This window comes from Mixophyes fleayi, chromosome 6, assembly GCF_038048845.1.
Source record: "Mixophyes fleayi isolate aMixFle1 chromosome 6, aMixFle1.hap1, whole genome shotgun sequence".
Lineage (NCBI taxonomy): Eukaryota > Metazoa > Chordata > Amphibia > Anura > Limnodynastidae > Mixophyes > Mixophyes fleayi.
In genome coordinates, this window is record NC_134407.1 from 200565124 (window position 1) to 200588156 (window position 23033).

The 23033-nt window shown below is 39.2% G+C and overlaps 1 protein-coding gene across 1 annotated transcript in view; it reads right to left on the reverse strand.

Annotated features, from left to right (window-relative positions):
- Positions 1–1559: 1559 nt before the first annotated feature.
- Positions 1560–23033, reverse strand: part of CACNG5 (calcium voltage-gated channel auxiliary subunit gamma 5) — a 54359-nt gene continuing 32885 nt past the window's right edge. The window contains exons 2-6 of the mRNA XM_075178033.1: positions 17463–17697; positions 15546–15632; positions 11019–11159; positions 4875–5020; positions 1560–3993 (exon numbers count right to left, since the gene is read on the reverse strand). Coding sequence (XP_075034134.1) covers positions 3736–3993; positions 4875–5020; positions 11019–11159; positions 15546–15632; positions 17463–17697 — 867 coding nt within the window. The 3' untranslated portion in view covers positions 1560–3735. The remainder of the gene's footprint in view (positions 3994–4874; positions 5021–11018; positions 11160–15545; positions 15633–17462; positions 17698–23033) is intronic.

Below are 23033 nucleotides of genomic sequence, written 5' to 3' on the forward strand. Positions count from 1 at the left end.
GGGGTGGAGGCACTGTGTCTGAGTAAGCAAAGACACACACATCAAACGCATTCCTGCAATACCCCTCTCAAAAGCTGGAGTGAGGGGATATTGCACTATTATATTGTATAGCGTTGTCCGCACCATTGCGCATGCCCGGCGGAGGGATACCCCTGAAGAGTTACAGACAGTTGCCAGTCTGGTTCCCTAGCTGAGGAGGGCTGGGGGACATGGGATTGGAGCAGCAGCTGTGAGAGATTAAGGGAGAGACGTTGGAGGGAGAAGGGCGCAAAGCGGGAGAGAGGGGTCATATGGTAAGTGTGTGAGGACAAGCAATTTGGAGAAGCGCAAGGAGGATGGGGGAAGTACTGAGGTCAGCGCCACAAACATATGGTGGGCTGAACAGCGGGCAATTTGTGGGCAGTATGTAAAATAGGGAGTCTTAGGGTGGGCTCCCATTATCTAGCGTTTGAAAAACTATTATGTATCCAGCTATTAAAACAATATAATTTGTAGACAGTCAAATAAAACATCATTATTTCATAAATTATTGACCCACTTGTCACAAAAGTTTTACAAATCCAAATCCAATGGGTATTTAACTTATGTGCAAAACAGAATACTAATTTGCACCCCTTGCATTGTAACATGGTTTTGTCCAGGAGACTGAAATAAGAAGTTTCTCAAGTTAAGATCCTTAATGAATCAATCCCCTAGTTCGGAGGTGCTCAAACTCAGTTCTCAGGAGCTACCAACAGGTCATGTTTTCAGGATATATTAAATCATGCACAGATGAGTTCATCTATTTTCCTGGGATAGTAATTATCCCACCTGTTTCTACAGACAGAAATCCTGAAATCATGACCTGTTGGTAGCTCTTGATGACTGGGTTTGAGCACATCCGATCTAGATGATTGATTGATTGATATGGGCAAGACCACATTGCCCCTGTTCACCAGTGAACCCTCCAATCAGCCATCATGTCTGGACTGCGAGGTCACGTCTACTTTCTTTGTGTGATAAATCGTAACTGTCCCGAGACAACCACATAACATCAAAGACCAGGAGAAAAAAAAACACTCAAAAATTGTATAAATATAACAAACAACCAAATAATTGTCCTTTACTTATATTTATCACATTTGTAAACGATGGTCAAAACCCAGAAAATATGATTTATTTTGCACAAATCTTTGCTGAAATACAGATGACTCTCTTATATCAGTATTTTTTTAATAAATAAAGGGGTCATTTCTTAGTAACAAGAACAAAAGCAACAATAATTCATTCAGTTCCTTCTATTAGCTCAAACACCACCCATCAGAAATAAACCCAAATATATCCACTCATCCTGTGTTCTAAATTTCACAATATGCAACACTGCAACGAAAAGTTGTATACATTAATAATAGTCCTGCTTGGAAAAAGATAATGTATACATTTCAAATATATTTCATGAACATTATTTTTTCTTTTTTTTTTCTTTGTGGAATGCTGATAAAGTGCAAATATTTTGTTTTAGTAAATTGATTTGAGATCATTTGTCTTACAAATTCACCTAACAATAAAACACTAAATGATCAAATGTAAGATTCTTTAATGTTGGCTGTTGGCCATTGTTCTAGTAGAAGAATCTGGCGAGAAAGCTTTAATTAGCCCTGTGCAGGACTGAATGCTACATGGCATTTCCCAGCATTCCACAGTTGGAGAAATAGATCTTTATTAGTTAATACAACTTTCATCTTGAATCTGTGTATACACGATTTTGCTTCCTGACACTTGACACTATGTCCTTGTAAATTCACCAGCTGATTTTACTTAGCAATTATATTTATGGAAGTTACATTAATTAACAGGGACATTTTAACAAATGTCTTGGTTAATTGGCTTCTCTGACTAATATTACTATAATTACTAATTGATGCTCCATTTTATAGTAGAGTGGGCAGTATGTAAAACAGGGGGTCTTAGGGTCAGTTCCCATTATCTAGCGTTTGAAAAACTATTACGTATACTATTATTTAAATAATATACTTAATTTGTAGACATTCAAATAAAACATCATTATTTAATAAATATTGACCCACTTGTCACAAAAGTTTTACAAATCTAATGGGTTATTGACTAAAGAGTTATCTTGCTTCCTTCCATAAAAAAATAATTGCATTGGTAACAACGTTTCACATTCAGTAAATCACTGCCCTGGAACAAGAAGAATTAGAACTTGATATATTTCCATCGGACTGTTCCTATCGTCCACATGCCTACAATACAATACCGCCCTTCATAACAGTCCGGACAACTCTGTCCACCCAACTGCAGGGAATATAATTCAATATGCGAAGATTAAAGTTCCACTCTACACCTGTATTTTAGGTAAAAGTTCAGGCAGTGTTGACTATATAAATTTGCTAACTCATTTATATTAAACAATCCCAAGTATTTGAAAGTTGAAGCTTTTACAACATCCTCCTGTCCCCCATTTTCTTCTTCCATTTCTGTGGCTGTTCGTTTATCAACACAAACATACTTTGTGTTGTCTCTCTTCTATCCCTCTCCCTGAAGACTAAACAATTGTAGCATCTCACACTGTTTTTCATCTACGCCTCACCAAAATAGTGCCAACATAAAACTTGGGTGAAAGGACTGTAGGTTGGGGGAGTTGGAGGTAAGTGGCCATATGGGACCCAAATTATTATATCTGAAGTTTTTAATATTTTGCAAATGAAAGTAAATCAGGAATATTTTATATCTGTGCCCCATCTAACACAAGTACACCTAGTACTGAGGTTGAGGTGTGGCCAATGCGAGAATATGTTGACCTAGTAAAATTCAGACAGTTGTAGCAAGGTTACGTTTGCGGTATTTACTGCACAATTCATTATCATTCTAAAATTATCAGGAATCCCTCAGTTACCCGAGCAGAGAACATTCTCAAATTCCCATTTGCACTATTGTTATCCCGGTTTACGTAAGACTGGTCTATATGTTCTTATTTAAGCAAGCGTGTTGTGCGACTAGTCTACAACTACAGCTCTTCCTCCAGGCTTCAATATATAGCAGCCCGGGAATTATGTGTCACGAGGGATTAACATCAACACTCACGGTACAACAACTTGAACATTAGATCTTCCTGGTGTTGTTCACAAGACATTCGGCTTCCTTAGGTCCTTGTATTCTAGATAGAATAATACTCACCCTCCCAACAGACATATATTAATATAACTACATACTGAGGGCCAAATGGGTTGTCACTTCTGCCCCTTTAGTCAGTGTTGTCCACCAAGACGTTGCCAGAGACCACTCGGCTGAAGTCACAAGGTGGAACCATGTTTTGATATTGCCAAAATGTGTGAGATCACTAGAATGTGTCCAAAACTCTGTTGAGACCAAGTGTTATAAACAGCACATTCCCTGCCATACCTTTATGCAATATGTTTGTTTTTTCAGAAGAAAATATGGACTCATACACTAATCGGCCGAGTTGTACATTGAGTGGTAAGTCATGCCAAGTGTTGTGGTCACGTTAGACCAAACACTGTACAAAATTGTTTTGACTAACCTATTGTAGGGCACAGGAACTGCCAAGAACCTCACCATACAGTATGTGGGTGTATATCTCTGCTAGGCGTTTGTTGAGATCAGGCATTATTTAGAGATAAGGAGTATGATGAGTGGACTATAGAACATATTTTGAATGTCGGCATGTTCTGCAGAACACTGATACAGCTCTATGTTGTGGTCGATGTCATGTTTTCAGCAAGGTGACGAAGACATTTGGTCATAGTCAGGGCATTTGAGAAGGGCCGGGTAGTTGGAGTTCATCTGCAAAGAGGCCTCACTGGAGATGTCGGATGGACTGCGACCTCTCACCCAAGCTTCGGGGTGCAGGAATTGACCAGAGTAGTCGGAACAGTTGCTAAGTCGTGGACGGTAGAATCCGGGGTGGGGTCTGTACGCATCTTCCGCTGTGTATCTTTTCATGAACAAATAGACCGACATTACGCCGGCACTCTGTAGAAGACAAGGGTAGTAGAGTATTTAACAATCTGAGCTCAAGAGATCACGTCAGTGTACGGGTTATATCTGTTTCACTTCAATATAATAAGTATGCGCCATAGGAAATATAGAAAATTCTGTCTGATTCTAGGCCATAAATAATGATTCATTAATACTTATAATTAGAAGTTGGTAAGAATAGACTAAAAGTGAAAAATAATCTCTCAATTCAATTGAGGTGACACAGCTGGTAACGTAACACTAAAGAGACATAGGGCTAGATTTACTAAACTGTGGGTTCGAAAAAGTGGAGATGTTTCCTAAAGCAACCAATCAGATTATAGCTGTCATTTTGTAGAAGGTACTAAATAAATGACAGTTAGAATCTGATTGGTTGCTATAGGCAACATCCCCACTTTTTCAAACCCGCAGTTTAGTAAATATAGCCCATAGGGTCTTGTGCTGAATTGGGCGTACTGGTTTTGCACATGCCCACAAAAAAAAGGTATAAGATTTTTGGGGTATATTGTAGAATAACTTTCTACTGCTTCAATTCAGACAATTGAGTATAGATGCTGTATTAGAGAGGTTTTTGTTTTTTTAATTTAAATCAATCTTAATATGGAATGAACAAACTTTTCTTGTGCTTATGACCTGGTTGGATGTAAGCATGCCTGACGTAAACATGGCACATATGTGGCTGATGTAGAGCTGGATGCATCTGTTGTAATCCACAATTTATAGTTAATGGATTTTTGGTGATATGTATTGTAAGCACCGTTTTGAACATGGCATGCCACGTACTCAAATAGGGGCCGTGCAAGATGACATTTTGCCACATTATAAGATAAGGACAATCTGTAATTGAATTAATTTAATTCAAGAATCCAAATTACCTCCGTGAGGAGAAACGATATGGCTGCAAAAGCAAAGGACCAACCATACTTGTAACTGAAATAGGTCTCCGAGTCTTTAGTTCTGTTCAGAATCTCATCGTTAATGCTAGATATGTAGAGGACTAGACCCACCACCAAGGACAGACCTGTGGAGGTATAAAAACAAGCAAAGTCATGTTACAATCAAAACGTAATCATCAGCAACTTCACTGACCAGTATTAAGGCCACTAAAATGCATAGGCAAAGCGAGGGGGGGGGGGTTTCCTAGTGCCTGGAACCCCCCCCCCCCCCCCCCCAAGCCTGGGGCACTGTATAATTGAGGTGGCTGGACCCTGCCCCAGCTTCACACGGGTCTGCTTGAAAAGGGAGAGCTGCGTGCACCTAACAGTAGTCCATGCAGCAATGGAAACCCCCCTCTACAAAATCCTGCGTTTCCCCTGAAATGGATAGTAAACGATTGCTTTGCAATACCCATGTTGTGACTGCTACATGGGGTCAGACTAATTGTACACTCATGCACTGCAGATAAAATGGTATAGTGAGTTAGCACAATGATAACAACCCCTTTAGCTATACAATGACAGACCATGCCGCATAATGGCCAAGAAGAAAACATATTCCTCTAAGGGTCTCCTGCTGTCCAGCTTCATCCGTTCAGGCATCAGTTAAGTTTGATAGTTACCAAGTATAAAAGGAAGCTGTGTCAGATTGCTAAAGATGTGATTGGTGTGTCACAGTTTTAGGCATTATTTTGGGATCAACATACTAGAGGTGAAAATAATTTTCATGTCGTTCAGGTGTCAGATTCCTAAGGATGTAATTTCAGTTCTTAATTTGTAGATACAAAAGAGAAGTGGACCTCTTATGGTAGGCTGGGAGGGGGGACATTGACAATTATCTTAAAGCATTGAAGATTATGGGGCCAAAGGAAGTGCTGCAATTGCGTTCCTATGCGTCCCAGTACAAAATAATTTCTGAATTAGTGAGGTGTAGCGTTAGGTGACTTATTGGGATGGAGATACTGGAGATAATAAGATGGAACCTGTGTCCGATTACTAAAGTTGTGTAGGTGTGTTATATAGAGATGCTCACTGACCCCCGTGAACTGGTTTAGGACCTGGATTAGCTTTGTGTTTTGGATGTTTAAGAAAAACTCCTAAAATATGCTCAAATCACATAATTTTGCTCTTTTTTTGTTTCTACATTATTATTAACCTCAATAACACTAATTTCAAGTCATTTGCAGTCAATTTTGACTACCTCACAGGTCACAATATTATTTTCATACACTTTCGGACAAATACTGCAGCGACCTGGCTGGATGGTAAGCGACAGAGCAATGACACAAACACACGGCAGTTCCTGGCACATCTAGGACACATTGCCACACAGCAGTGGAAGAAAAGATAAATGGGGGTACGACTTCCCTCCCACTCTCCGTGATGTTGGATCTTTAAAAGGAATTCAAAACTCGCGAGGTCCGACGACGTAATGATGACGTTTTGCCTCGTTTTCAATTCCGAGGGCGCGACAGTACCGATCCGGCTCGGTACTCGGATCCCCTAAATTCGTGTGTGTTCGGTTTTTGAGGAACCGAGCCTGAGCATCTCTAATGTTATATTGTTAGGAGTTGTTTTGGGATGGAGATACCTAGGATAAAAACAATGTGTATGTAGTTCAGCGAGCTGTCAGATTGGTAATGATGTAGTCAGTGTGTTGTAACATTATGTGTTATTGTGGGATACAGATACTGAGCATAAAAGGAATGGGTATATAGCTCAGCGAGCTGTCAGATTGGTAAAGATGTGATTCCTAGGCTGTAACGATAAGGTATTTTATAGGAATGGGGTAGTATTGGTCTATTGTAGGATATTTAGAAAAAAAATCTAAATTAGGCAAATGCTTGAAAATGTTGCTATGGCAATTTCAAGATATGTCTCTGGGAATCACAAAATCTTCAAGCTGTAGATATATAATAGCTTAAGGTTCAATAATTCACTGTATATATTTTTTTGCCTTTACAAATGTTCCCAACGGGCCTAGCAGTACTATTTGTAGGGATATTTAAGAAAATCACAATGGTGCTAATCCCAGCTTTAGCGGGAGGATTGAGGGATCTAAAGAGAAATGACATGAGAGGGCTGGTGTGACAGGAAGCGTTGGATTATAAGAAGACTGTACGTGGAAAAGACAGCGTTATAAAAGGAAACAATATATGAAATAATTATAAACACAGAGTTCAGGGAATAGAGGATCACAGAAAAACCAACGTGGACTACCGCCTGGGAGAAGTGTTTAAAGCTATTTAATTTATTTTTTAACGCAGTGCGGTAAACTGTCAAACCTCCAGTTTTATCTCGCACCTCTCATGACTGTGTAAACAATTAAGAACATAAGAAAACTATTTGAAATCATGTAATAATGTAAAAAAAAAAAAAAGATAAATTATGTTTATCAGTAATGCATTACATGAAAAAGGTGATTTTCTTTTACAAAAAAGCATGTAAAAAAAAATAAATCATAAAATTAATAAACACACTAATCACTAATTAATATATTTATGTATGTCTTATATACTAATATGTATGTACTAATGTGTTTTGCCATGGTATAGATGATTGTATAGTTAAAAAAAAGTTAAATAAAAAAATATAGTAAAAAAAAGTACTGTATGTAGATATTATAAAATAGAGACAAATTCCCCCAGCACATAAAATTATATAATTATAAAATAGAAAGGTTGTGTAATGCAATAAAATATATGCAAATGCATTTTTTTTTATTATAGATGACCGCATTAAACCTTCCCCCTCACTCCCCAAAAAATTCGCAAGCACCAATGATTAACGCGCGGGGGCTGGCTTACCTGTTTTACAATTGAATTGCACAATTTTTTACTCGGCCTCAGCTAAAAACGGTCGCATAAGCGGGTGAGAAACCCGCGCAGGTATTTTTTTTTTTAACCCGGTGGAAAAAATAAATTCAGCGGTCAGTTGAATTCCCCCCTTAAAGTTGAAAAAACTCCATGAAAAAGACACCAATTCCTACATGAGAAAGTGGGGATTTTATACAGCTTAATATCAGTTCTGTAATGACAGCTTGGAATATCACGTATCTCTTTACACGGATGTGGTATGTTTTTTCAGCTGTCAAAATGCCGACACAGCATACATCGACATTACTATACCGAAGAGTATAAAAGCCAAACTTAAAAATCACGATGACTATAACTGCGACAATGATAAAATGTAGACTTATTAGGTAATAGACAGCTCAATGACAGTTAAATGTAAAATCCGTCTTTCACAAAGCTCTCCAGCAGTAAATGACAGGACCGCGGTAATCCAGACTGGATTACATTGTACAGGTGGCGGGTCCGGCCATTGCCGCTTTAAAGCGTTACTTGCACTGTGTCCATTACAAGTGACGTCATTTAACAGAATAAAAAATAATGTTTATTCTCCGCCTTCCACATTCAGATTAACTGGAACAATATAATAATAATAATTACAGAGAGAGCGTCAATAGTTTCTGTGCCAGTTCAGGTCACCAAAAAATTGCCAAACTTTTTATTACCTTTATCAATGACCTGCAGGAGAATAATCTGAATATTTGGTATTGAAATCTGCTGTATATACAAATATATATTCTATAGAACCAGAAACATTAAAATTTTGCCTTATCTTTAAGATTGTCCTTCTTTTTACTTAATATCCTGTATTTTTTTTGCTTTTCTTCTCTCTTATGTTCAGAGGGTAAAGTGGTTGCTTATTACTTATCATAATAAAACATCACTTTCATATAGTACATATACATATTATATGTATCAAATCTGACTGAATCAGCTGTTCATATTATAAAATGAGAAAATTATCCTGTCCGAAGAGAACAGAGAACATCTATAAAGCTGTCTATTTCCCTGAGAATTTATGGGAAATGGCTTCTTTGAAAGAGGACATAAAAGGACATTTTTGCATAGAAAATTAAGACATTTTAATATGGTGTCAAAATTAATAGTTTCATCAAATATGATGGCTTTTCAGATTCCACCACTTTTATTGAGTATTCCAACTGAGTAACAGTCTCGTTAGATATATTCTGAAACTGCAATACGCTGCAGGAACATAAATTGTATACACCGTCCTTTATACTTGGGACTGAATTTTGTTGAATCAATCAATGAACTTCAAAAACGTAGAAATTCAAGAACTTGGCTCACTTATAACGGATGATCTTACAATTAAATGGTCCTCCCTGGAAGGTTAAATGTCTCAGCACTGGGTAAGTGTTGTTTAGCTGTTAAAGGTTCCGGTGATTATATAAAGGACTACAGTTAATAAAAGGTTGGAGGTACGAACTACAACAAAATAAGACGTCAAAGATGAAGAGAATGCAGGTTCTGGGCTTCATCACCCAGTTGAAACATTATAGTCAACTGCCTGAAAAAAACATGGTGGGGCAAATGGACTTGCACCAAAATCAAGATTTACGCTGTTGTACCCCCCAGTTTCGGATGGTACAATTTTGCAAAGGAGCAAATGTTTGACATGAGTTATTGGCAAATATGGGTGTTCCATATGCATAATGATTTAATCACAAGCATGGCCGGATCAATGCAAAAAACAATATTTTCTTTCTTTGCAATGATCATTAAATGTTCTACAAGTGGTTGGCGATAGGTCAAACTCTACATGGGTGCTGATCATAATGTCTGTTACACGATGGCGATAACTAATATTTGTAGTATGACATACCTCCCAACATTGCTAAAGACAAAATCAGGACAAGCCCGGTCCCTGATCTGCCCAAACTCCACCCATTTTCCACCCAATTACACCCACTTTTACAAAAACCACCCACTTCATTGCAAGGTTTGGTATCTTGTTTTACATCCAAAGTAGACAGGTTAAACTGCACACAAAGTTATTTTTGTGCAGTCATGTCTGTTTAACATGCATTTAAGGGGTGAAGAACCTGATTTTTAGACATTCTCTAGTGGCAGTAATAGGGCTTTGGCCATTAATTTAATCTACGCACAATTTATACAGAGAGTGTTTATATAAACCAGTGAAATTAAAACAAAAAAGTGCAAATGTGACTCATGAAATATAGTCCCCCTATGAACCCCATTAAAAAAAAAACTATAATACTGTATCTGCAGAATCATAAGACTCCATTGTGTGGGAATCTGCCTATGGTTTCATGAACCATGGCTTCAACAAAATGGACATAATTGTTCTTACCTATTTTTTCGGCACTAGCGTGTTGTTCTTATGTTTTAGCTCTAGTGTTTTCCTGTAACTTTAGGAAAAAAGAAAATTAAGTTACCCCTGCTCCTCTGTTAAGTCTTGACTGCCGAAAATGATGTGAAACACTGGGTGAGTAACTGTAACACTGACTGCTACTTTTTATTTATTTGGATGTGAGGGGAGATTAGTATTACTTTTGTGGAGTTGTATTACTGTACAAGGTAGTGTAATAATTTGGTAAGATGGTCAGGATGGATTTATTTAAAGGAGGTTAATGTTAATGTGTTTTTTTCATATTAATGTACAGCTATGCCTCATTCTTTTTATTTTAAATTAAGCTATATTATTACAATTATATACACTGTACTTTTCTAATTCTGTTATTATTGAGGCAAGTCCTTTTTTTTTTTTTTTCTCTTCCAAAATCAAGCATTTGAACACCCCTTTCTGGAATTCTTTTCTTTGTCCCTGTCTGCAATGAAATAGGTTTTAGGAGTAAAAGAGAAAAGTCAGGGTACTGAGGTGAGGGGAAGTTCTAAAAGAGGAGACAGATTCACCACCATTCTAGTAAGATAAAAAGGAAGATAACTCCTTACACTGTATAGAAATTCAAGCTTCAGCAGCATTCTAGTAGTATAAAAAAGACACTTGGCCTCTGACATTATATGTAAATGAGCGGGAGGAGACAAATTCAGCAGAAAATCTAAAAGTGTAAAAAAAAATTACAGATTGCATGCAGCACTGTATGCAAATGAGAGGGAGTAGCCCGACTTAGCAGCATTCTTGTAGTGAAAAAATAAAAGTGGCAACTGACAATGTAGCGTTGGGAAATTATCTGTAAGGTGATTGCAGTACATCTAGAAACATTTCTGCATTCATGTGATGAACACTTACCAGAGAGAATGAAGAAAATCCCAGAAACAAATGCCAGGATGGTCCGATGAGGGCGGATGTGCCCCACGTTATTCAGTATAAACCCAATGAACATGAAGAAGAGGCTGACCAGGGGGAACGGAGTAGCTGATCTAATCATTTCTAGAGGCAGAAGAGATCACGTGTCAAATGTTTATATTTGTACTTCATGGAACTAATTTTTATATTAACTTCAACGGAGGGGAACAATATAGATACATAGTGGTCAGTATAATACATGAGTGATGTAAATACTTGTTTAAACAACTGTAACAGATATCACTTTCTTTGGTGATTAGTGATGTCAGAGACTGACAATGATAATCCTATATCTCACTACAGTGTCCAGTTTAAGACAAACTTCCACCAGGCCAGAATGACAAAAATAACAATATATTAAACACTGGCCCATACACTGTGTTTGAATAATACCTCTCTTTACTTCATGCACGTCTCTGCATCTCAGTCACTGTAGCTAGAGATTATACTGACCACAATATACCCAACGGGTAACCCCTCCCCCTCAGCCCCGCTCCGTTACACAATACAGCAAGGTGAACGTATTCATAATTAAACACCAGTGTATGTATACCACAATATGTTCAGTATGATGGTAATAACATGTTTATTAAACTTGTCAAAAACTGGTACTTGTGGATTAAATCTAATAATGCCCTCATGGTTTTTTATAATCGTGGAACTCCACAGTGACTTTTAATATCCTTATATTTCACGTATGGAGTGGTTTATTCTATAAATTATGACATAGGCAAATCGAAGGGGGGTTTCCTAGTGCCTGTAAACCCCCCTCCATGGCTGTGGCACTGTATAATTGAAGTGGCTGGACCCTGCCCCCGCTTCACACGGCTCTGCTTGAAAAGGGAGAGCTGCGTGCACCTAACAGTAGTGCAGGCAGCATTGCCCATGTATATTATGGAGATAGGAAGAGTTGGAGAGCAGCCAAGCACTGTCTAATATTATAGCCACGCCCCCATGCATGCTGGTCACGCCCACTGGTGGCATGGTGTGGAAACCCCCCTATACAAATCCTGCGTTTGCCCCTGAATGGAGTTATGTAGGTAAAAGACAGGGCCGACACTACCATTAGTCGAACACAGGTGGTCACCCAGAGTGCACCTAAAACACTGATTGTCACTCGTCCAGTGTTTTTAATGATCCCAATGTGTCCTTAAACAGAGCGCCAGAAACTGACATGGAGAGAAGAAGCAGCTGGCAGCCGCTTACCGCCTCCATGTTAGTGATGGGCTGGGAGAGTGGCACTGGGCTATGATGTCACTGCTAGCGCCACTCTCACAGACATAAGGGAGCTGGAGATGCTGCCCACTCATTTCTATTTACTAAGGAAACAAGCGGAGGGGAGGGGGGCAGGGGGGAATCACTGGCTCTGAGGGTGGGAGGTGGTGGTGGTGGTGGAGTGTAAAGCGTGAGAGGATGGAGCATGGGCAGACAGTCCAGTACTGGGATAAGATGGTGGTACAAAAGGCACATATAAGAAGACTGATGGTTGCTTAGACTCGATGGTGGAATAGTGCAGAGGGTCCCTACACTCTCGTGTTAACAGTAATTGTTTGGTCCCAGAGGGAGCGGAGCTAAGGGGGGAACGGAGGAGGAGGTTAGAATGGATTTGTGGCAGCACAGGAGAGAGAAAACAAGACCTTGGAATAAGGTACCAGAGGCGTATCCGTAAGTGAAAATAATATATTTATCAATATAAAGCGAATATATGTATTGGTAATTGATATATTTACATACACAGACATACAACCAGGTAATAAACACAAAAAAAGTTTGTTAACATTTGTTTTGCTAGCGAAAAGCATATTCGCTAGTTGACTTGATACAGCACAGCTAATAGATCATCCATTTTTTCATTATTTTAGAATATTCAGTAACAGGATTGGGTAGGGACACCACCTAGAGCATCATCCATGATTGATGTAATAAGTTCAGTAGCACTTGGCTGGCCTCCGGCTCTTCCACTCTGCTATAATGCATGACCCATTCTCCCATATAGGGGACACTGCAATCATCATCACCACCATTTATTTATATAGCTCCACTAATTCCGCAGCGCTGTACAGAGAACTCACGTCAGTCCCTGCCCCATTGGAGCTTACAGTCTAATTTCCCTAACACACACACACACAGACACAGACTAGGGTCAATTTATTAGCAGCCAATTAACCTACCAGTATGTTTTTGGAGTGTGGGAGGAAACCGGAGCACCCGGAGGAAACCCACGTAGACACAGGAAGAACATACAAACTCCACACAGATAAGGCCATGGTGGGAAATTGAACTCATGGCCCCAGCGCTGTGAGGCAGAAGTGCTAACCACTAAGCCATCGTGCTGCAATTCCCTACATCTACCTCCACTTTGCACACCCAATACTAACAGGCCTTTCCTCCTCTCCTACCTACCCGAGCTGATATAACTTTCTAATGTCCACTGTGCTTGATAGCTCTTGGGTTAAAAAAATCACAAACTCTACTGCTAAGAGATAAATAATTGGATATTTGCATGTACCCACATACCCCCTAATTATCCATCTCCCCTTTTTATGCACCACAAACTGCGAAAAATTGGTCTGGTCTTAAATCCTCAAGTGGTTGGACTACAAATAATGTACAAATAATACTTAAAAACACAAGAGCCTGCTGCGTTGAATAACATTGCTGGGCATGTAAACAAATCTGTGCTTATGTTAGCAAATAATCTGAAAGCTGCACTGGTTAGAGGCTTGGCGTAGCTGCCTCTCTTCCTGACACTCGTGCTGGTAGGTTTGGTCCCATATGACTGAGTGTGATAGCACCTAACACCCACATTGGATAGAACTCAGAAACTAGTCAGAAGTGTTGATGTCCCCATATAGCACCAACACATGAAATAATAGTAAATGCCTAAGGGTTTAGATTCAATGCCTTATCATGAATAGTATCTTGTATAAAGGCAATTCCTCCCTTATGATACATTAAACAAAAATGAACTGTTTCATGTAGCACACAAATACTTGATAGCGTATTTGTACACCGAAATTTAAAGTTGATATTTGTGTGCTACATGAAAAAACAGTCAGTATTTAACTTATGAGCAAAACAGAAAACTAATTTTCACCCCTTGCATTGTAACATGGTTTTGTCCAAGAGACTTAAATAAGAAACTTCTTAATTTAAGTTCCTTAATGAATCAGGCCCATAGACTTTACAAGGCCAGCATGGAATACGAATAAGATATCACTTACCAGGGTCCTGCCACAATATCAAACTATTTTCACCTTATATCCAACGTGCTATTGGGACAGACATAGACCCTGAGCTGTGTATCCTCTATCAAAACAATAACTGGTCTGATCAGAGACTGTCATTGAGCTTTCTCTAAAGTACCTGAATTCTCAAATAATTATTTTACTAACAGCTAAGATAACTCCTTGGAATAGACACATGTTCCTGACACTTATTCTACTAGGTGTGACCCGTATGACTGGGTGTGATAGACGTTGGCTCCCCCACATCACCTACACAGCAACTGTGCATGTGATAGAGGGTGACTGTAAACGTCAGGACAAGTAATTGTGAATTAGATATGTTATTGTACAATTGCATTAAAAAAAATGATTCCAGTCCTCTCTTTCTGTTAGCGCCTTATGAAAAATTTGATTAATAGGTTTCCCCCAAACTAGAAATACTTGATGCTGGCAGGTGCATTGACAACAGTAAACCTCTTACAGATATGGGCTAAAGAGTTAAACTCCATCTCACCAGCGATAATCCCCAGCTTTCCCTGGCAATAGGGCATTACTTCCATTTCAGTATTTGTAGTATACTTATTGAGAGCTGTGATGTACAACATTTATTGTTTTACTTGTACGCAGTTCTTATGACCTGTTTTTATTCTGTATGTCTGGAAACGATTTTGGCACACGCCGCACACCCACGTCTCTCATCCCAAAACGCCCCCACCTGCTCCAAATTCCACCACATGCCACTTAGACACCCCACCTACATGCACTCAGACCACCACAAGGACTCCAAAACTACCCCACATGCCACATCAGACCTCCACCATATGCCCTGAACATGCCACTCAGACCTCCTCATATACCCTCAAATGCCCATCGCACCTCCTCCATGCCCCCTTGACCTGACCACATACTCCCCAGACCTCCCAACATGTCCCTCTAACCAGCAGTAGTTTAAATCAAAACAAAGGTGGTCATCTGAATTCGATGAGAAGTGATGATGTTTTCGCATGAACAAGCGCATTTCGGTCATGAACTACAAACGCGCAGAATGTCTGAGCAGAAGATCAGAAAATGCAACGGGCTGAGCAGCAATCTATGTGCAGAAAATATATGTGGCGTTTCGGAACTGTGGCGCTTTTTATAAACGACCCCAAATGTATAAAAATTGCCTATTCTGCTTTGTATTTGCCAAATTGATACCGTTTAGAGTTTACATATATTAATCAGTCCACTGCCCATTACTTACTCAGTACACTGATGGTGGACTCTGATGTCATCTGGACGTTCATTGGCATGACGTACTCTATTGTGAAGCATCGCCCTTGTTCCTCTCCTGTAAGTAAACACACGACATACATAGACTGTGACTTCTGCCATTCTAAGCTCTTTATTGTGTTTTCACTGGATTAATCCTTCTATGCAGCAGACATTGGCTATAATTTACACCACCAAAATGTTACTTTACATTTAAACTATTTAACAAATACTTTAAATTCAGACTACCTTTCTTTAACACATGCTTTCTCAACTCAATACAAATTATGGATACAAAGATATGGAAAATTACACTTAGGGGAATGCTCAAAGCTATCAGATACGTTTATTTTTCCACTGAACAAACAAATGAATTGTTTTTCGTATATAATAATCAGTTTAGAAATGGACCCTCCGACATGTTTTTATGAATAGTTTATTAAAAATGATTTATTTACAAAATGAATACTTGTTGTTTTACTTCTTCAATCAGTGCTACAATCAGCATTATTGTTGTATGGATTTAATCAATTAATGCAATTTTTTTAAGAATTTTTTTTTTAAAAAAAACTATTTTAAGCATTTCAGTACAAATAATAAATAGTTCACAAAACACTGCATGTAACGCTTGGAATATCATTTTATCACAAATAATTTAAAGAAGAAATTTTAGAATTGACGGTGGCATATATTGAAGGCATTGGGTAACCCTACCAAAAAAGTAAATATGTCAGACAGTCCTAATCTACAAGTATAGGGCCTGATTCCTTAAGGAGCTTAACTTGAGAAACTTCTTATTTCAGTCTCCTGGACAAAACCATGTTACAATGCAAGGGGTGCAAATTAGTATTCTGTTTTGCACATAAGTTAAATACTGACTGTTTTTTCATGAAGCACACAAATACTTGATAGCTTATTTGTACACTGAAATTTAAAGTTGATATGTGTGTGCTACAGGAAAAAACAGTCAGTATTTAACTTATGTGCAAAACAGAATGCTAATTTGCACCCCTTGCATTGTAACATGGTTTTGTCCAGGAGACTGAAATAAGATGTTTCTCAAGTTAAGTTCCTGCAGTCCAACATTTATGGTCACTTTTGGTCACCAATACACCCTTGTCCATTTTTCTGGACAAATTGTCACTCTTTTTTGGTGCCGCCCTATGTACAGTGTATATATACAGTATATTTATATATATATATATATATATATATATATATATATATATATATATATATATATATATATAGATCCTCACCGTGTATAATATTTTGTATTGTAATTTGTTTTATATAATAAGCCGTGATTTTTCATTATTTGACCCTGAGGGGCCTATTCAAGTCCTCGTTTTTGTGCATGACAATGCTCAACGCATGCGAATGTGTTACATTTTTAGGGGCAGATTCAATTTGGCGCAAGGTGGCGCGATACGACCCTGAACGGTCCCAGTTTTTACTAAATTGTCTGCTCATTTCCCCTCACGTTCCGTAGAGATACGAGGTAAAATGAGCAGAGATTCCTCTACCATATTAGCCAGAAAGGCGCGCGGCGGCCATCTTGTTGCTAATTGAATCTGCCCCTTAGTTTCATACCGCTGAAATCTTCAATTTTGCTTACTGTTGCGACCAAAAAAAAAGCCTATTCGATGTATTTTTCATGTTACTTTTGGTTGCATATAATGAATTGTTATCGTATGAATCTGCTCACCACAGGTGAGCTAAATTTACACGTCTACGCCCGCCATGGGACACTTTTTCTGTGTCACTCCACTTTCCTCTGGCCATAACCTTGCAAGGTTCAAATAACTACAGTCGGAGAAATGGAAATAAGCCAGCATTAATTGAGCTCATGATTGAATGTCTGCAAAACCATTTTCCCTGAGTCACTGTGACAAACGTGCAAATGTACCTGCCAGGAAGCAGACTCTCCACAGGCCGGAGTGTAAGGACATTTTTATCTCTGTGGTCTGATTCTGGGGTAGAATGATCCCTTCTTCCAGGTACAGCCAGTAATCTGTGCTGACCGCGATTCCCAGAAGCCCCAAGCCGCAGACGGCGAACACGCTACTGAGCAGAGTCAAGGCCTTCCTGCTGCACGCACCCATCCCACAGAGCAACAGGTGAGACAGGGAACAGAGAGGGACCTGCGGAGACAAGGGGTCACCGGTTAACCAGTTGGCTTACTCCAGACACTTTTTGGAAAGAGAACTAAAACATGAAGCAGACATTTTACATTAAAGGGGAACTCCAACTTCCAAAAACTTCCTCTTTTAGGAAGATTTTGTTTGAACATGACATCATATATGTTTTTTTCTGTTCATTGGATACATTGTACACACCAAGGGGTATATTTACTAACCTGTTTGTTTGAAAGACTGGAGATGTTGCCTTTAGCAGCCAATCAGATTCTAGCTGTCATTTTGTAGAATGCACTAAATAGATGAAAGCTAGAATATGATTGGTTGCTATAGGCAACACCTCCACTTTTCCAAACCTGCAGTTTAGTAAATCTAGCCCCAAATCTGTTTTTTTCTAAGGTGCAAAGAAAATAAATACGCCAGGGCAGTAAAATACGCGATGGGTGGAGTTGCCCTTTAATGGAACTTTAAAAGTAAAATATGCAAATTTTCTATGCTTTTAAATAAAGGGTAATGTTTTTTAATCAACATCACAAATGAACACATCAAGTTATCTCATTGTAATTAGAGCAGCAGGTAATTCTAAACCAACATAAGTTTACAATGGAACCACTTGCTCCCAAGTGTACCTGAACATTGGCCCCACAGAGGTCATGGGTTTGAGCAACCAATTTGTGGTCATAAGAAATATATGCCCCCCCCATCATCAGTTTTTATGCTTGTTTTTGCCTCCTCTATGTCTTAAACCACAGGTTTTTTTAAATGTAGCACATTTCTGTTATGAAAAGTTCTTAATACATTATTAATTGTGCACGTAAATTGTGATTTCTGTATCTAAAGTCCCTAGAGGTTGCAACATAAGTCACACTGAACGTACAGGATAATTCCAGACTACTCACATCAATTGGATCTGCCAGAAGCAGATTATTTTATGACTGGAAATAGTCTTGACTCCCACCGGCTGATCTAGGAACATCCTCTAACATCCTCTGAACCTCTTGAAGCCCATTTAAAATCTTGTTGCTGCATGTGGGCATAATACCAGGAACCTGAGTCCATATTCAACAAGGACTGCCCATACAAAAGAGTAACGCTATGTGCTTCCCAATATATGGGCACATCAGCACAAGAAAAGGAACACAACGTTGCAGAATAGTATTTTAATAAATAATTCTTCCCCCATCTCATTATACAATGCATCAATTTATTACTCCATCTGTTGACGGTGCCTTTAGTGCTGTGTTTACTATTTATAGCTGCGGCAATTTAGACAATAGTCATAGGGATTTCATCTCTGCCTTCATCTGATTTTCCCGCTCACTGCGCTTCTGCAGGATAAGACATATTAGGAGACCAGGAATAGCTGCAGAACTGGGTTTACTCTTCCCTCATATACTAACTCTTCTCTTTTTATGGTAACTGTGTTCCTGCAGATATTTTGTTATAGGAACCCTATTCTTTCTTAAATTTGACACTGGTACTTTCCATGTTTGCTTTGTGCTCATTTTAGCCAACTGCCCATTCCTCATCAACACGCGGTATCCGTGAATGTCAGTAATGATGATGTCTGGGTCCTGCAATCCTGTCTCCTTCGACAGAACAGTGTACAGTATATTACCAAATGCAGACAACACAAGTACTGTCCCTGCAGTTAAGACTCAGCTTACCTGTCTGGCCAGTCTAAGGGCTGCTTGTGCCACCTGTAGTTCAGATTAGGCCCCTTGGTGAAATTCTGAGCTGGTGCCATCATCACCTTTCCACCACTCATTATGCTCGCCCCAGCACAAACCTTACACATACTTTATTCATACACATATATACCATGCTGCCTCCCTTTCTGAAGGCTTTCAGAAGTCTTCTATTTGCCCTTTGTCTACCCTCCTCATGCCTACCACCCCCTCGTCTCTTGTCTACCCTTCATTCCAGCCACCCTTGTTAGATGGGTAAGGGGGGGGGGGATAGGTGGGCATGTTCCCACTGGGTAAATCTTATTCCACGTGGGCTGGCACTTGGGCAGGGCTTTCATCTATGAGTGCACTGTACCTATGTCGGGAGCTTCCCCTACAGCTCTGTTTCCCAAATCCAGTGCTCAACTCCCCCTAACATTCCAGCTTTTAAGGATATTCGTGATTGAGCACAGATTGCTTAATTAGTGCCTCGTACCTTTTGTTTCAACCACCTGTGCTAAAGTTAAGGATAGCCTTAAAAAATGGACTGTCAGGGGGACTGGATTTGGGAACTAATGCTTTACAAAGGAGGTTCTCAAGCTCAGTCCTCAAGAGCTACCGACAGTACATGTTTTCAGGATTTCTTTAGTTACTCTATGTATCTGAGTCAGTAATTATCTCACCTGTTACTACAGTCAGAAATCCTAGAACATGAATCGGTAGCTCTTGAGGACCGGTTTTGAGCACGTCTGCCTTACAGGATAGCAGGGGGAGATTAGTCATTTCCCAGAGGAGGTTATAGTCCCTGCTTTATAAATTGTCACACTTGCTTTCCATCCCCTATCCTGTTCATTTCATATTCTGTTAATATATAAATCTGGGTAGAGACGCTACACCATGTTCCCGTCATCCTTCTAGCCCCCACTCGTGTCTGTCTATAAAAGCTGCCACTTCTCCCCTGATCAGATGCCTTCCTACATTCTCTGATGCGGTAATGTGAATTTTCTCTATATGCAACCCTATCTGCTGGGATTCAGGCTTTAATTAGGTACATCTGGTGACTAAGAAATGGAACCTCAAAGATACTGTGGTACGTTTTAAGCAAACACGTTAAATATACAGCTCACTCACATGGAAATTGTGATACTTTACAATAAAAGGCTCAATACTCATAAGAGGTTCTAGCCTTCATGTGGGACAGCTGTAGACTTGTCAGTCTTTTGGAGATGTATATGAAAATGTGATTGCGGTTCTTTTATATTGACCCTGTGCTTCCAATTAAATCGCATCTAATAAGTTTTAATGAGCATACTAATGAGAATATACAGTCATTTACAAGTCATCCACAGCAAGATAATGAACAAGAGAGACAGACCGGCAACGTACTGTAGAAGGGAATTGACACTGAGCACATTAGGGGAAAGCTGGCACTGACTGAGAGATTGGGGATTTGGTATTTCTCATTTGCTCTGGAATAATATTGTTAGAATGTTAGAAAGTTCATTAGCTGGCTCCATGAATGAGTCACTGATTAAAAAATGTCACCCAAAAATAAAACGGATGAATTTAATAACGTTTTACAAATATCTGAGCCTTACGAGTCAAGAATTAGTACATGGTAGTGATTTAACCTAGTTTTTTCCTGGTTCATTTATTAGAAACGGTGTCCTGTGTTGCAAAACAGTGCAACACCGGCCCCTATTCTGGCGTCCCCAGAACAAATATCCCTTTTGCCCATTTATTAAGATGGCCCTGACTAGTGACATCACTCAGGCTGGGACAGGGAGTTTGTTTCACTGTATTTGTTCCTCAGGGGTGTCAGTGGTCCCCAGTAATTTGAATCTAGCGTCAACCCACAAAATGGCTGCCTCCATTGTGCATAGGAGGTGAACGTATACCTGCCTACCATCACTACCTCACTTCTGGGAGATATGAAGAACTTGTAGGACAAAAAGAGGATTCTCTTCATGTCTCACCCACCTTGGAACAGGAAAGTGCTCTCCAGGCGAATCGTCTGCCCTCTTGGGATTCTTGGAGGTTTCAGTCGGCATTTCCCAAGAGAGAGTAGGCAACTATTGGTGACAGAAGTACTTGCGTACTCTCCTGGAGTTTCCAGGAGTCTCCCGAATTTTGGGTAGTTCAGTCGGACCCCTGGGAGAGCAGGCCTTTCTCCCGGATCCCTCCCACATCCTAGTTAAGCAGGGGTGGGATTGTGGCTCAACTTTGGGCCAGCCCACGCAACACGATAATGCATTGGATGGCTTCCACTTTTATGTAAACCCCTAACCAAGAACCCACTTTATTACAGTTTACTTAAGGGTGTCTGGGGTCTTGATAACTCCCATATTCATATGTTTTTAACATAACCTTAGTGATTAGAGAACAGAAATATGAATATGTCTCGATCTTAGGTGGAACGGTAAAATTGAAGGGCTGGTAAAACTTACTTGCAACAAGTAGTTTATGTTATATATATATATATAATGTTTATATAACATTCATAAATATAAACGTTTAACAGGGCCACTAACACTGAATACATCAGAGATACAATTCTGAAGAGAGATATTAGCTAGTAGCATATATATATATATATATATATATATATATATATATATATATATATATATATATATTATAAACACACATATATTATTTTTGACTTTAGGTTTGCTAGCCCTTTAAATCACACAATAATTTGCATAAGATGTGTTGGAGTCTAAACCCTCTAACGAGCGAGCGGATGTGAACGCTGCTCTGTGAAGCAGATTAGTGAGAATGTTCCAGATAACTGTGCAACATTCACAGAGGTAGCGATTTTCTGTCACCACAGCAAGGGTCCAATTTCAAAGTGTCACACTCAGTATTATCAGACACGATACTGGCAGGAGATCATGAGATTATGTCTCATATGTTGTTGTCACCTACCAGTCACCCTCATGTGTCACTTCTCTGGAAATATTCTCTTATATTACAGGATAAAATGACAAGAAAAACAACTTGTTTTCTCATGCTCTCACTATGTAAAAAAGCTGTTATTGTACGATGGATTTTTCACTGCTATTCATTACACGCAATACAGACGTCATCCAGTCGCATAACAACTTCTACCACAATGCCTCAAGACCCTTGAATATATCCAACATACGGCATCTAAATTTATCTGTTCAAGAAAACAAGCGAGAATTCCGATTAAGACCGTACATTACCACACTCAAGGCAGCCGTCTGGGAATATAACCATCTTAAAGAAATAGTATTACGCCGTGCATACAGCACAATGTATACATTGGCGTGCTCCCCCCACACATAAATACTCGGATCTCCATAAAAGTGGACAACTTAAGTTGAAAGTGCATTTCTTTAATACAGACCACAAGCAACAAAAGTTAACTCCACTATAACTTTCTAACTTCTATAATGGCTCACTCTTCAGCTCTTATACCTATATGGCATAACCCATCATTCTCCCAAGAGATCCATCCACAAGGGTAATGTCAGATTCCAATTACAATCTTGCAACTGTGAATAGTCTTGATAAAGCTGTTCAGCGAAACGCGCGTTGGCGTTTCTTAGCTCAGTGTTCATAATATGTAATATCATCTACTCACGCTCTCACTATTCTCTCCTACCCTTGATTGACCAATTAGCGGTTTTAGAATACATAGGGCATTTA